General features: G+C 42.0%; 1 protein-coding gene across 1 annotated transcript in view; it reads right to left on the bottom strand.

Annotated features, from left to right (window-relative positions):
• Positions 1-15,129, bottom strand: part of DISP1 (dispatched RND transporter family member 1) — a 183,218-nt gene extending 168,089 nt beyond the window's left edge. The window contains 1 exon segment of the mRNA XM_047755446.1: positions 15,018-15,129. Coding sequence (XP_047611402.1) covers positions 15,018-15,066 — 49 coding nt within the window. The 5' untranslated portion in view covers positions 15,067-15,129.
• Between the last annotated feature and the right edge of the window lie 275 nt (positions 15,130-15,404).

The raw sequence follows: 15,404 nt of genomic DNA, 5'->3' as shown, positions 1-15,404 counted from the left end.
GACAGAAAGCATAGGATATGAATTCAGGCCTTAGAGTAAGATATTCTTGGGTCAAACCCCAGCTCTACAAGTCTAAGTCCTAACCACAGACAGTTTATTTGCTTTACAAATTTCATTTTCCTCATCTTTTAAAAAAAGAGATAATAACACAGAATTAAACACAGGATTTGAGTTAACATGCAAGCACACAACACCTAACACAGTGCCTGCCACAAAGATGCACTTTTTTCCTTTCCCTTCTCTTCATGACACTGAAGCACACTGTCTAATAACGAGGCCACTGTTTCAGCCTGAATCAGACTCTTCGATCACAACCACTAGGCAGAATTCAGCCACACTTGCCTACCTGGCTTTCTGTGATATTCCTTCCTTATGCAGGGCTAAAAAGCTTCCAAACAAAATTACGGTATGTGTACTACCGCACGATTATCATTATTTCAAAACAACGCTTAAACACATTTAGGTTTTCAGGAAAAAAGATTAAGCTTGATCTGAAGCAAACGTCTCTTCCACAGCAAAATGCAAAGGTTAACACTTCATGTAAGATATAGGAAACCCACTGGCTGCTTTATTAAACGGCTGCCTACTCTTCCCACCACCTACTTTCTGGTGAAAAAAGAATGACTATATGTCACCTCAGAGATGTGAAACTCACTTCGGTTAATCACAATTTGTCAAAATTCAGAATGCGTGTGTCATCCCTAAATACAGTAAAATGACATCTTGTTGTGTGAGGAGGACTTCATGGATTTAGAAACTGTGCCCCCGAAATTAAAGTGTTCAGTCGAGTTTAGCAAGTCAAGTATTTCCTAATAACAGTGTTATAAAGGTTGACTCTAAGGACAGAAAAATGCGAAAAACTTTTAATTCAACACTCTATATACGGCTTATCCAACTCCCACCCCCCTTTTAAAATTCCGCATGACCAATTTTAAATTCTGAGTGGATTTTTTTCTCTTCTCAACAGGATGCTTCCAGATTTTCCCCATCTGCACATTTACAGCATAAAAATTAATTTATATGTCTAAGATAAAGTGCACATGGCAAATCTGCCCAAGAAACTTACAATATAATCCAAAATAACATATAAATGCTTTAACTGTTCATTTCTACCCACAAAGGACTGGCTACCCCCAACTTGAAAGCACATATGCCAAACAGTTAGCAAGGTGACACAATTCTTTTCCTGGAATAAAAATGGGAAAAGCTTTTAAAAAGCTTTTTGCAAGAAACCAATTGGCAACCTCCAAAGCTAAAGATGAAAGGTTTACTGGAATAGAAATGAAAAATCTGTATAAAAAGATTCTAATAGGAAACAAGGAAACAGGGAAATTTTAATATTAATTAAATAGGGAAAATTTAATATTCTAATAGGAAACAGGGAAATTTTATGAGTGGAAATCTTAATAATAGTTATATTATGTATAAAACAGAAGGCATCAGCTTGATGTACAACAGAGTAGTTAAGGGTTAAGGCTTTGAAGTCAGGTTGCCCCAGTTCAAATTCCAGCTCCAATTTCTGTGTAACACGGGAGAGCTATTTAGCCTCCATCTAGCTCAGGTTCTGTATCTGTGAAGCTGATATCAGAAGGATACTCAAGGAGTTCCCGTCATGGCTCATGGCTCAGCGGGTAACAGACCCAACTACCCAACTATCCATGAGGACGGGGGTTTGATCCCTGGCCTTGCTCAGTGAGTTAAGGATCTGGTGTTGCTGTGAGCTGTGGTGTAGGTTGCAGATGTGGCTTAGATCCTGTGTTTGCTGTGGCTGTGGTGTAGGCTGGTGGCTACAGCTCCGATTCAACCCCTAGCCTGAGAACCCCCATACGCTGTGGGTGCAGCCCCAAAAAGACCAAAAAAAAAAAAGAAGAAAAAAAAGAAAGAAAGAAAGACACTTAGTAAGACTGCAGTGAGGATTAAACTGGAAAACACGTGAAACCCTGGGCACAATAACTGGCACACAGTAAATATTTAACAATTATTAGTAATATAATTATTATCCTCTTTCTAAAATTGGTTTACAAAACCACACTAGCAGATGTGTCAAAAATCACCTTAGGAAGGTAAAAATAAAGAAATTACATTTTAGTTACTCACTCCTCTGAAGGGAGGAGATAATCCTATCACCCATCATACCACCTTCGGCAAACAGGATAACCTGGAGGCCAACAGCAAAGAACCACAAATTAAATCATTAAAAATTATTAAAGCAGAAAGGTAATCTACCTACTTGATCCCAGAGATCTAATTACTAAGGATTAGATTACAGCATTAAGGGATTAATGGAATTCCTCTATACAACAGTGCTGCCAAGTGATCTTGAGGGGCAACCATGATAAACCATAACAATGTCAAAAAGAATCAAGAGCCATCAACTATTGGCAAGCACAGCAATTCAAGAGGTCCCCCTCCCAACACACACAGCTTTAGCAGCTGGCAGGGAGAGCAGTATATTCAACAAGATATGAGTTATTCAAAACAGCTTAGTTCTCTCAGGTTGCAATGTGTTAAAAGGATCTACTGCAGACAATTCTTAAGAGTCTGGTTTGCTTTTGACCTTGACAGCCTAAGAAAACCTAAGCAGTTCAGGGAAAGTAACACCTTTACCTAAAACTTCTCAGTTGGGGGTGAAAAGGAAAGACTCTCAAGAATGCAGGACTGCTTGTTCTATTCCCCAGGGAGAGACTACTTGTGACGAACTGTTAACTGGCGGTGACCATGTCGGCATCACCTGAACAGGCTTCCAGAGCAGGAATCTAATAACCACTTATTAGGGAGCCACTAATTTACACTTCACTTCAAAGCAATCCTTTTTCTAGATTTAAAAAGAGGGAAAACTGTCTAAACGATTTTTTTTTTCTTTGCAGCAGCAGCAGATGGAAATGCATTTATCGTTTACTCTCCATTAATCTTTCAGCTGGCAAAGACTGGGTTGTAAAGCAAAGAAATAAAAGCGTTTGGGTGATTTTAATCACTGGATTCTAACTGTGCCCTGCAGCAGGCTGTAATATGAGGAACGTTCCTGCCTCACATTCCAAAAGAAATGAATTTGTATGTGAATTCCTCCCTATATATATAAAATGAGATTAAAGAAGAAGAACCTGGAGAAGGAAAAAAGAAGTAGCTATACCTATTTGTCAGATTGAAAAAGGCCCTGTCTCTTCCCCTCATTCTTTCTCTTCTCAGGTGCTCTAGGGAAGAAATATATATATTATCCCAGAAACTGGAGTCCCCAAAAAAGGAAATCTGAAGTAACAGGGCAAACAAGCCATCTCTATACATTAAACCACTTGCGAATTCAGAAAAGAGTTTGCAAAAGCTAAACTTTTTGTTTAGTCTTACAAGTTTCACTTTAAAATACAGAACGTACATAATATGCTTTTGGGTCAAGTCTGAATCAACTTAATGAAATAATCATGGATTAGCTATCATCACAGGAGAGATGGAGATTTCATTTGGAGGAGAGATTGAGGAAAAAAGAAAAAGAAATGAGTGCTTTTAATGTGAGATGAGAAAATATCATTATCCAGCGGAGGAAAACAACGGAGCGAGGCCAGGAAGAGACTGCAGGGGAGTGTGCACCGAGCCTACAGAACAAATACTGATGTCAACACCCCACTTACTCTGGTCTTTTTCGAGACAATAATGCCAGTGCGTCTCAAAGAAAATCAAGTGGTACCACAGACTACCAACATTTATCAACCATAAGACAACGAAACACAATATCATGTAATTTGAAACACTGGGGTCTGAAAATAGGAAGTTGTTCATCTTAAAATCAAATTACAGAAAAATCATTATCACTCAAAAAGTAATGTTTATTTATATAATGCATCTTTGGAAAAAAAAAAAAAACAGAGATTACTAAAAAGAAATACTCAAATTTACTTCTTAAAGGCCTCTTTCGAGCATTTCCAAACTCCTTTTGCTTATGAATGTGGACATACGCACATTTCTTAACTTAAATTTAAAACCTAGCCTACAAAATTGTCCAGAAGAGCTCTCTTCCAGCTCTGAGGGTTCCAAGAAAGAACCTTCTTTACCAGATCTTCAAGTATTACCAAGGCTCCTTAGAATGATAACTGAACACAGTCAGTCTCTCTGAGTGAAGAGCAAACTCTACCACAAGGGAAATGGCCCCAGGACTGGCTCAGAAGCAGCTGCCCTAGAAGGATGAGGAGACACTCTAGGCCTCATCTCTAGTAATCTCACTTGTGGACCCAAACAACCTGTCACTTGATTACCACGAAGCTACTTTCTTGTTTTCCCATCTAAATCACAGTTATTAAAGAAAACATCTTTTGCTCAACCAGTTAGCTTTGGAGTTGGTGTCCATCAAATATTTTGTTTTTTACCCGAACCTAAAGGGAGTAATCCTCTGAAGAGGAAAAGGAGAAGTTATTTCAAAATCTTTTGCCTCTCCCTTTCCAACCACATCTTCGCAGTTAAATTCCGGGGGTGGGGGACAACGAAGTTAACTGGAGAGAGCGCTCTGGCAAAAACATCCTTTCAATCTGACGAAGTGGAATTTGCCATTAAAACACAGCCCCCCAAAGGTGCACAGTTTATTCTAAAAAGTATAGGCCTGAGGATCACAGAGGAAGAGAAAGAAGTACCATACAGAGTGAGACGAGCGGAAGTAAGAAACCTGGGGCAAAGTAGGCTGAGGACTTCCCGGTGCTTCATTTCCGTCTTGTAATTCTCTCACTTGTTGGGGGGATCGTAGAAAATAGTTGGGGGAAAAAAGCATCCTAAAGAGCCATGGAGGTGACAAAAACAAGGGAAAGGGAAGGAAAGTGGGGGAGGACCTGACTCTAGCGATACCTTCTCCCGGGCCCTCAGCCAGCAGCAACAACGCCCTCGAATAAAATCAAATAAACTGTGGAGTCCCACGTGCCCACATGCCGGGAGTCAGGCTCACACCACGTGCACTGCTGCCTTTACTCCCCATAACAATTCTAAGCATTGGGGTATTACTTTATTTTACAGATGAGAAAGCTCTGATGAAACCCAAAACCTGGCAACCTTCTAAAGGATCTATTTACATCCTACAGTATTTTCTCTGTGCCCCCAGTCCTTAAAATTCCCTCCTAGAGGACTTCCGAATTCCTAACCCAATGCTCCTTACAGAGAGCACCTGAGCTTCAATGGCTACAGGTCTCTCCATCCTCAACCTCCTCACAAAGCAAGCTCTCCGTAACTTCTCTTGGCCCACCCGCTCCCTACACTTGGGGTTCTTTGGAATATCCCCTGGAACCACCCAATGGCCAGCCTGTATGAACCAGCAAAATCTCCTCATCCCCCAGGGGTATCCCGTGTCACTATGCGTTTTCAAGTGGCTATGTTGTCCATTTGGATGACTCTTATGATATGTACACACTTCTCTCTGCCCACCATCCCCCAGTGCCACTGAATGGCATGAACTCTTCTCTTAACAATTAATCCATTAAATTATTCTCAAGTATTAATTCATATTCTCTATTCTCTTAACTATTATTTCTCTTAACTATAAATTCATATTCACTCCCTTAAATAGAGACTCAAAAATCACTCTCTTCAGAAAACCTGCCCGTGATCAGCACCATTGAACTGTAATCATTCTTGCAGCAGAATGACCCTTGGCTAGAAAGCAGGTCTGGCTAGATCTGGCTGCTAATCCGGTTCTTGCACTCGATGTGTTACCTGGGCAGAACATTCCACCTTTCTAGGACCAGTTTCTTAAGCATAATTGAGGGGAACTAGACTAAATAAACTCAAAATACTCTATAAACTTTTTATGCAAAAAGATCACCAAAAGCATTCGTTTATAAAAACAGAAAATCATTACACATTTTTAATTACTTAAGGCACCTAAAATTTTCAAAAATTAATACACAACATATTAAAGCCACCAAGAAAAGAGTAACTTTTAAATTTCTCAGAGTGGCAAAACTGATTAAATTGTCCATTTTCCATTCTTTATTCAACACATGATTGAAAACCCAGCTAATCCCTGAAAGACAAAGAGGCTATAAATATTCTCTCCTATTAACTAATCACTCTGCAACAGTTCAATCCCACAGTCCTGTTCAATACACCGAAAGTACTCTCAAGGCCGGGATGGTCAGTACCCAGTGGGAGCCACATGGAGATGCGGTAAGCGGCAGCTGTCTCGCACAGCCATGCCCCTTGCACCCACGGCAGATACGACTAATCAGTCACAACACTCTTTGCTAATGAGGCTGCACTTTGCCTCATTAGGACTTAACACAAGGCTCCAGACAACCGCCTCCAAAGAAGCAGAATTGTGACATTAAACAATATTTGTTATCCTTATCTAAAGAGGCAGTTCTACACACACACACACACACACACACACACACACACACACACACACACACACACACACGCAGAGGAGAGAAACCGGCTTCCTTAAGTGTACAAAGCTGAACAATAATATGGTTTAATTTTAACCCCTAAGGGATGTTTTGAAAGTCTGTGAAAACACTTGGTTGTGACAATGACGGGGTCACTGAAGGCACTACTGCCCTGAGGAATGCCATGCCGGATGTCGTGACACGAGGGCCAGGGCTGCACCACAAAGGACTATCCTGCATCCCTCAGAATCACTTAATATCCCACTAGAAACAGACTGGGTGAAAAAACCTGTTTAAATGATCAACAGGAATCCTCTTTTTCACATTTCTAAATAATCACTAAGTTCTCCCAAAATGTAACTGCTTTGAGAGTCAAGGCAAAACTGTACTTAACTTTTCTCTGAATTTGGCCAAGAGTTATTCACCATTTTAGAAAATCGCCTCAATGATAAGAATATAATCCAGAGGATGTAAGTACAATTTACCTGAAAAAGTCTGCTTCTGTAATGATTTCAGTCACAGTAATTCTAGATACAAAAACCACTTAGTATGTATAGAGCATATACAAGTTAAAAACATGCTAATGACTTCCTTTTATTTCTCCGTTATGTTACAGTTAGAACATTATGCTCATTTCTTTGCAGTCCAGTTTGTAAGAAGGACTACAACACATGTTATAAAAAAAGCATTGGCTCTGGCAGGTTAAGAACCACTGGTCTAAACTACAAAACCTTTTCGGCCAAATTTCACTCACACAGACACCAGTCTTGCCCACACCATGGACGCACATCTAAGGGGTGTCAAGGGAGGGCTCAGACGCCATGTTAACGGGTTACCCGAAGCCACTTTTACAGAGAAACACGAGCTCTCCCAACGTACGTGCGGTGTCCCCACCGTCTCTCCCCATGGCTGTGAAAGCCAGGCGCTCGGGACCACGAGGTCCTCCAGCCACCGCAGCTGCTTCGGCGCTTCCTTGGACCCAGTTGTAAGGAGGACCAGCAGGGATCAACAGTGTCACCGCAAGAACCCAGGCTGTCATCACTGATGCAAAGATTCCACACGGAGCGAGTCCATTCTGCACGTTAAATTGTGTTACTGAGAGCTGTCCCTTGTTCAGAGAGCAGCCTTTAGAACAGCATCCAAGAGAACACGCTGAGAGGCAGATGATCTGCTCTGTCTACGTGAGAGATTACTAGTTGAAAACTTAAAGGTTTCATATTGACTCAAATGGAAATACTCTCTACATAAAGCTATATATATGTATAGATAAGCTATATGTATAAAAAATATCCTAAAGCCATTGGCAAGCCTAGTTTCCAAGAATGTTAATTATTGTTTTCCTCTACAAGTCTTTTTTCTCCTCTCTTTGTTGGAGGCCCCACAGCATAGGGAGCTCCCTGGCCAGAGATCAGATCTGAGCCACAGTCGCAACCTACACTGCAGTTGTGGCAACACCAAATCCCTTAAACCACCGCACCAGGCAGGGATCGAACCTGTGTCCTGGCACCACAGAGATGCCACTGATCCCACTGTACCACAGCAGGAACTCCTACAAGTCTTTTTTTTAAAAAAAAAGCTTTATAGGTAACGGCAATTTTCAGGTCTTCAGAGTGTGGATAAGAGTTCACCTGCAGTTCAAACACCAGACTCCGAAGCAAATTCATAAACATAAGCCAGGCTAGGTCTCAGATACTTTCCTTAAGCCAAGTTTTCAACTGTTCTTAGGTTTAAGAGGTAACATTAGTTGTGAGAGCCAAGAGAGACACAGGCATGTTAGAATGCAATTCCAATGATTTGTCTTCTCCTGTTCCTCAGAGACATGCATGGAAAGTCAGTAGCAGGAGCTAAGGGCCTCATAAAGGCTATGGAATGGCCTAGAAACAACTCTTGGATCTCCCAGGGAATAAGGCAACCAGGCCCAGAGAACAAGCATTTGTCATCCTTCTCTGCAGAAAACTTTGCATAAAACTATCCACAAATGATTTGCTTCTGAGCCCTACAAGGTACATTAACTCTGTAGCTTTAATCAGCCCAAAGCCAGCCATGACTCAACACAAGCTTTAAGGATAAATATTACAAATGGAGAGGACAAAGCTGAAAAGAAAAGGATGACTAATAAGCAAACGAGAATATTGAAACCAAGATATATTTCCATAGGCTAAAACAGACTGCTGAAACATCGGCAGGATAAAATTTAATAGGGGGTTAAACATAGTCATGCATTTCAATTGAAAAATGAGTTGTCTAAGTACAGGGACCAGATTGATAGTTCCCGTGAAAAATCTCGGGAGCTTTGGCTTTTACCAAATGCTTAATGTAAGAGCAAGATGTGTCTACTTAAATATTAATGCAATTTTGGTTTTCAACAATATTGCACACGCAACAGCAAAGAGTATAGTGTCCACCTTACAGGGAGTCATAGTCCTACTATTTGCTGCCTTGATCAGACATCTAAAATAGTGTAGGAGTTCCCGTCGTGGCGCAGTGGTTAGGAATCACGAGGTTGCAGGTTCGATCCCTGGCCTTGCTCAGTGGGTTAACGATCCGGCATTGCCATGAGCTGTGGTGTAGGTTGCAGACGCGGCTCGGATCCTGCGTTGCTGTGGCTCTGGCATAGGCCAGTGGCTACAGCTCCAATTCAACCCCTAGCCTGGGAACCTCCATATGCCACGGGAGCAGCCCTAGAAATGGCAAAAAGATAAATAAATAAATTAATTAATTAATTAAATTAAATACTGTAGACAATTACAGAAGCTGTGTTTTCAGAACATTGACAGCCTAGTGCATCCAGAATAAGACGATCCGGATAGCAAGAGGCCTCGGCATTGGCATTATTTTGCCTGGAGAAGAGACACTAAGAGACAGTTACCTTTAAATATGTGACAATTTTTTGTAGATCGAGGAGAAGACAGATCGTCTATGTTTCTCTGGCTGATAAAACCAAAACCAACAGACAAAAACACATTAGGTAATTTGGATCCGCTATAAACAAAAGAATCACCTTATAGCTGGAGCCATCCCACAACAGACCAAGGCTGCTTAAAAAGGAAGTGAAAACCTGGTTACTCTCTAGATTTGGGCCCGGGCCTAAAGCCCTCTGGAGTGTGAGGAAAGCACCCAAACCAGGGAGAAGATTGGATTAAAGGACATTCACTCCAAGTTGGCAATGACACTATTTTGTTTTGTTTTGTTTTGGGGTTTTTTTTTTTGTCTTTTTGTCATTTCTAGGGCTGCTCCCATGGCATATGGAGGTTCCCAGGCTAGGGGTCCAATCGGACCTATAGCCGCCGGCCTACACCAGAGTCACAGCAACGCAGGGTCCAAGCCTCGCCTGCAGCCTACACCACAGCTCACAGCAACGCTGGATCCTTAACCCACTGAGTGAGGCCAGGGATCGAACCCACAACCTCATGGTTCCTGGCTGGATTCGTTAACCACTGAGCCACGACGGGAACTCCGGCAATGACACTATTTTAAGTGCAGAAGACAAAGCACAAGGTGAGTCAGCAAACACTTTATATCCCTAAGAGCAAGTCACACTGGTGAGAGGGGAGAAGAAATGAAAGAGCCAACGTGATTCTAAGGTACATCTAAAAAGAGACAGTACATAAGGACCTCAGAGTGAGACGCAGGGGAAAAGGGGATGGGTCTCAGGGTTAGAAGACTGGGGTTGCCACCCAGCTCCCACCCAGCCTAGCTCTCTCTGCAGGACGCAGGGCAAGTCACTGAAACTTCCTGTAGCTCAGGTTGTTCCACCTCTTGGTGTACCACCTGTCCTGCCCTAAGGATCAAATGACTGTAAGAAAAGCACTGCCTAAAAAATTTACACACAAAATTCACTGTTGTTGTTCTGCATTAGTCAGATTCTTCTAAGCTTTGTTCACCACACTTTAAAAAGGATAAGAAAAACCTAGAATCTTAAAAGACCAACCGAAATAAAGGCTTGTGACCTGACTAAAGAGATAGAAAAGCGTTTTTAGGAAGAAATCCTCAAGGAAAAAAGATAGTCTTACCCAAGGAACGTTAACCAGGTATTTATTAGAGAACAGGTTACATGTTTATAAAAAGGATGCTGTTCAATTGTTTTCTATCGGCAAAGGAAAAGCGATTCAGAAGACAGGAGCTTAAATGAAAGCAATTGAGATTTCAATTAAGTCTAGAGAATAATATTTTATATGCTTGTTTTGAGATCAAATAATAATGTGTAAGCCACAAAGCAACAAAAAGACAAAGGAATCCTACCTGTTAGGATAAGACCCTGGAAGAGGCTATGGAGGCTTAGAAACCAAAACCCACCTGTTCAGGATTGATCAACACTTAACCATCCTTAAGAGAGTCAACTCAGATTATCTCCTAGCTCCTTTCTAGCTCTAGAACTCAGAGAATTAGAACCAATAAATAACTGTTTATTGGGAAAATATCAGTTGAGCTTGGGCGTATATTTCACACAAGCTTTCTACTTTAATCAGTTACTGTGAAAGAGTCATCACCTAGTCATATTAGGAGCTGACTGATACTTCTTATCTTACTAGTTCTTGTGGGCAAGCCTAGAACTTAATCCTGTATCACTTCCTAGGGCCTGCCCTCCCTCCTCTGCTTTGAGACAAGTTCATGCATACATAGTGCTTGCTCGTCTCACATTCCAATGTTCTCATCAATCTCCATGCCTTCATCCTCTCAATATTGAAAGTCAACTCCAATGTTGCTTTTTATTCACATTTCAACCCTTCTCTCAAACCTCTCCATGACTCCCAATTACCATATAAACTTGGATTTCCCGAGCCTCTGCCAGGTCATCCTCACGGAGGTGGGAGAGCTGGGAGGGATTTAGTTCCGTCCGCTACAGAACCCTGTCTGTAGGGTATTTTAAGACAACAATAAAAGCAACTAAAATCTTCCTGCTTTTTATTACCACCAGACAAGGGCAATTCTAAACAACCTTACTGCTAAGACACTCCTTCCAACCACTGCAAACAGTGCCAAACATCACCCTTTAACCTCTTGCCAATAATGGTTAGTCTCCCCAAACTCTGCCCAAATCTCTTATCCGGTAGCTTTTCTTTTCCTCAGGATCTCAAATTAAAAAACGAAAAACACCACCTAACAATAGCAACAGCAAAGACCAAAGGCAATGAGTACACTTTCTACAGTATTTGCAATTGTGAGGTACATCAGTATCACTTTAATAGAAAAGCTCCTGTAGGAGTTCCCGTCGTGGCGCAGCAGAAACAAATCCAATCAGGAACCACAAGGTTGCAGGTTCGATCCCTGGCCTCGCTCAGTGGGTTAAGGATCTGGGGTTGCAGTGGCTGTGGTGTACGCCAGCAGCTACAGCTCCAATTCAACCCCTAGCCTGGGAACCTCCATATGCTGCAGGTGCGGCCCTAAAAAGCAAAAAAAAAAAAAAAAAAAAAAAGAAGAAGAAGAAGAAAGAAAAGCTCATGAATAATTTAATGTCATGCCTCACTCCAAGCAAAACTAAAGAGGCCATTTATATAATCCAAATCAATTATGATTTAGCATTAAACCCATTTTCAAACACAATAATGTGTCCAAGTGGTTTAGAGCCACAGCTACATGACCGCAGGCTGGAAGATTTGCCCAGATCTACGGGATCAGACACAGCAGAAAGGACAAGGCTCCGCTGACAGAACTGCAGAGCTTTTGGCTGCTCTGATCTTCTTGTACTACTTGGAGGCCCAGGTCAGCTTAGTCACTATGAGACACAAAGTCTAACTCAGCAAAAGAAAAAGGACACAAAGATATTAAAGGAAGGAGTTGATTATGCCTCAGCCAACCTGGTTGAGAGCCACCATCCTGCATCAAAGGCAATGCAGCAGCGGGAAGGCAAACAAGCAGATCCACACTCTGCAGAAAAGCTGTGCTCCTCCGTGGGAACACATCCTCCTGCTTCTACCAAAGGCAGGGAGTCACTTTCTAACTAGGGGATGAAGACAACAGAATATACTACACAGTAATGAAACAGATACTCAGAGAGGACAAAACCAAAAAACCCAATACAGCAAGTTATTTCACATATTACAAACTAGTGATTAAGGAAAACAAAACAGGTTAACATGTGTATGTGAAGACAGTTTGTTTTAGCTATTGCTGTTTTGATAGTTCTTCCAATGCACAAATATATATTTCACTGTAGCAGAAATGAAGAGTAAATCTATAAGAATAACTAGTAATTTGCTGCACCCTGATAGAAAAAACGCTGCTATTGGTTAAACTGTAAAATGCATCTAAATCCTACAGAATAATACATAGAATTTATCTAGAAAAAGCTAAGAAATTTACTCAACAATCAGAACAATGAACAAAAATACAAAGATTATCCAGAACACAAAGCAATCAAATTTCAAACATACTACTCAGATACATAACAAGAAACTTGCCACAGAAGGCAGGGTTCCTGTGTCTCAACCACGAAAACCTAATGTCCTGCAGGCTTTCTCAACTAGTTTATCTCCTAAAATCATGGCAAAAGGGGAAAGAACACATTTTTAAAGCAAGGTTTTATGGAAAAATCAGATCAAGCCATTATCAGAAAAATAATATCGACTAAAGAAATAAGACTGAATTAAGACATGTAGAAATCTACATAGCAGTTAATTCAAAAACTTTAAAGATTAGTGTCATCCTTTCACCTTCCAATTTGAAAAATTATTCAATCTGCTTATTTACATGTTCAAGCGTTTTTTATTTCGGCCATGCTCTCCTCTTGTATCAGCTGTGCCCCTAAGCATGAGGAAATTATATCTATCTTAGGTATAAATTTTCAAAGCCATCAGGGGTTTATAAGCTAGAGTTAATAATGCTGTGTTATACATTTGAAATTTAGTAAGAGTACGTCTTTAGTGTTCTCACACACACAAAAATAGAGAAATTAGCAATATGGGAAGTGATTTGTTAATTAGCTTTTTGACTTCAGTAATCACTTCACAATATATGTGTACATAAATCATCACGTTGTACACCTTAAATATAGGCCATTTTGATTTGTCAATTATGCCTCAATAAAGCCGGGGAGAAAAGTGTTTATAAGCTAACAAGACACCAGGCCATCAATAAACACAAAATGTTTTTGCTTACCTGAATTAGTGCAAGTCAAACCACCAAATTAGATCTAAATCTGATACCCATACCAACAGTTTTAAAAAGAAAAAATGTTAACACGTGAAATATAAAACACTTGAAACAGGAGTTCCCATTGTGGCTCAGGGTAACAAACCAAACTAGCATCCATTAAGACTTGGGTTCAGTCCCTGGCCTTGCTCAGTGAGTAAGGATCCTGAGTTGCTGTGGCTGTGGTATAGGCCAGCAGCTGCAGCTCCAATTCAACCCCCAGCCTGGGAACTTCCATACGCCGAGGGAGTGTCCCTAAAAAGGCAAAACAAACAAACAAATAAACACTTGAAACAAGCAAATGATTCAATCATCAGACATCACCCCCACCAATAACAAGTTAGGGCTCTTCCTAGCTACCTTGACCAGTCGTGATAAAAATCCAAATTTGCCATCTACCTAAAGCTAAAGGAGTCTTTGCAATTTCACAGAAGTGAAACACTATATGATGTAGATTAGAAAGTACATATTAATTGCCATCAATTAAACATTAATAAAACGTAGCAAATAAAGTTACTAATTACCTTTGACAATGATAAAAGCAAGCCTACATACTACATGATGTCCAATAAGGAAAACAAAATGCGCTAATGTGTATATAACAACAGATCGTGGATTATCAATATTTTTTAAAAATCTGTCAAGGGCAAATATATATGTCCTCCTTATAACAGAAATAAAAAATAACAGTAAATCCAAAATTACTAGTAACTGGTTGCACCCTAATCTAAAATTGCCCTCAAATACTAAACACAATAGGGTAACTTTTGGTAAAAATGTATCAGAAAGTCAGGCAGAAAAACAACGACCTGCAACTGCAAACGTGACGTCACTGATTTGCCTTGTAATTATCACTGTAATTCTAAACGCATTTAGAAGTTCATTCCATGACAAAGAAAATAAGACAACCTAAACTCTGCAGGGCAGAGAAGATTCCAAAAGGAAAACTTTGCATGGCTTACTTGTATGAAGACAACTTTAAAGCACGATCTTGTTGACAAAGAAATGTAGCCTAAGTTGGACCTGGGTGAGAAAGAGTTCAAGTTTTCCCTGGGCATGTAGCATTTTTCCCCGAAATCCGCACGGGTGAAAAATAAATAAATAATTTGTAAAACGCTCCCTTAAAGAGCCAGCATCAATTGCAAATGAAGCAAGACGAGTTCAGCATCCAAGAGGTGACTAGTCGTCTTTCGGATACGTTAGGTCAGGACGTCCTTCTCCTCTAGGACCCTCGGAGAAGGACCCTCCCCTCCAGCCTCCCCTAGAAGCCTGCCTCGCAGACAACCTGCCAAGTCCCGGACACTCCCCAAGCGGGACCGCCTTCCTTCGAGATGCATCCCGCCCGGTGTCACCCGCCGCCCCCTCCCCTCCGGGGCCTCTTCGGCCTCAGGGTCCCGGGTGCCTCCCACCCCAGTCCCCTGCGGCTGCCCTCTGGACTCCCCGGCCCCCGATCCTGGTCCCCTGCCTCAAACCTTGGGATCGCGAGTCTCCCTCTGCCCGCGCAGGGAGTCCCGACTCTCCCGTGCCTACCCGGTCTCCCCGTCCCGCGGCGCGGGGCTGCGGCGGGGCCGAAAAGCATCCACCGCGAAGACCAGTGCCTGAGACTCTCCGGCTCCGATCCTGACCGGGAGCCGGCTTCCGCCTCGCACCGGAAGGCATTGGTGAGGGACCGGAAGTCCCGCCCCTCCCGCCGCCGGCCGGTGGGGCGCTGGGCTGCCGGTGCCGGAGCGCAGGAAGGGCTGGGGTGAGGGGGGCTGGCGGGCAACAAGGCGGGAGCAGAAGGGCTTCGAAGGGGCGGCTTTCCAGGTGTCCTTCTGCTGCTTCCCTTTCCAGCGGATCAGCCAACCTACCTGCAGCCGCTTGACCAGGGGTTTGCTCTGCTCCCAAGCCCTAGAGGGTCAGGATGACTCAGACACT

The sequence above is a fragment of the Phacochoerus africanus genome, chromosome 12 (genome assembly GCF_016906955.1).
Source record: "Phacochoerus africanus isolate WHEZ1 chromosome 12, ROS_Pafr_v1, whole genome shotgun sequence".
Classification (NCBI taxonomy): domain Eukaryota; kingdom Metazoa; phylum Chordata; class Mammalia; order Artiodactyla; family Suidae; genus Phacochoerus; species Phacochoerus africanus.
Note: the sequence above shows the minus strand (reverse complement) of the source record. Positions and strands in the feature narration are given on the sequence as shown.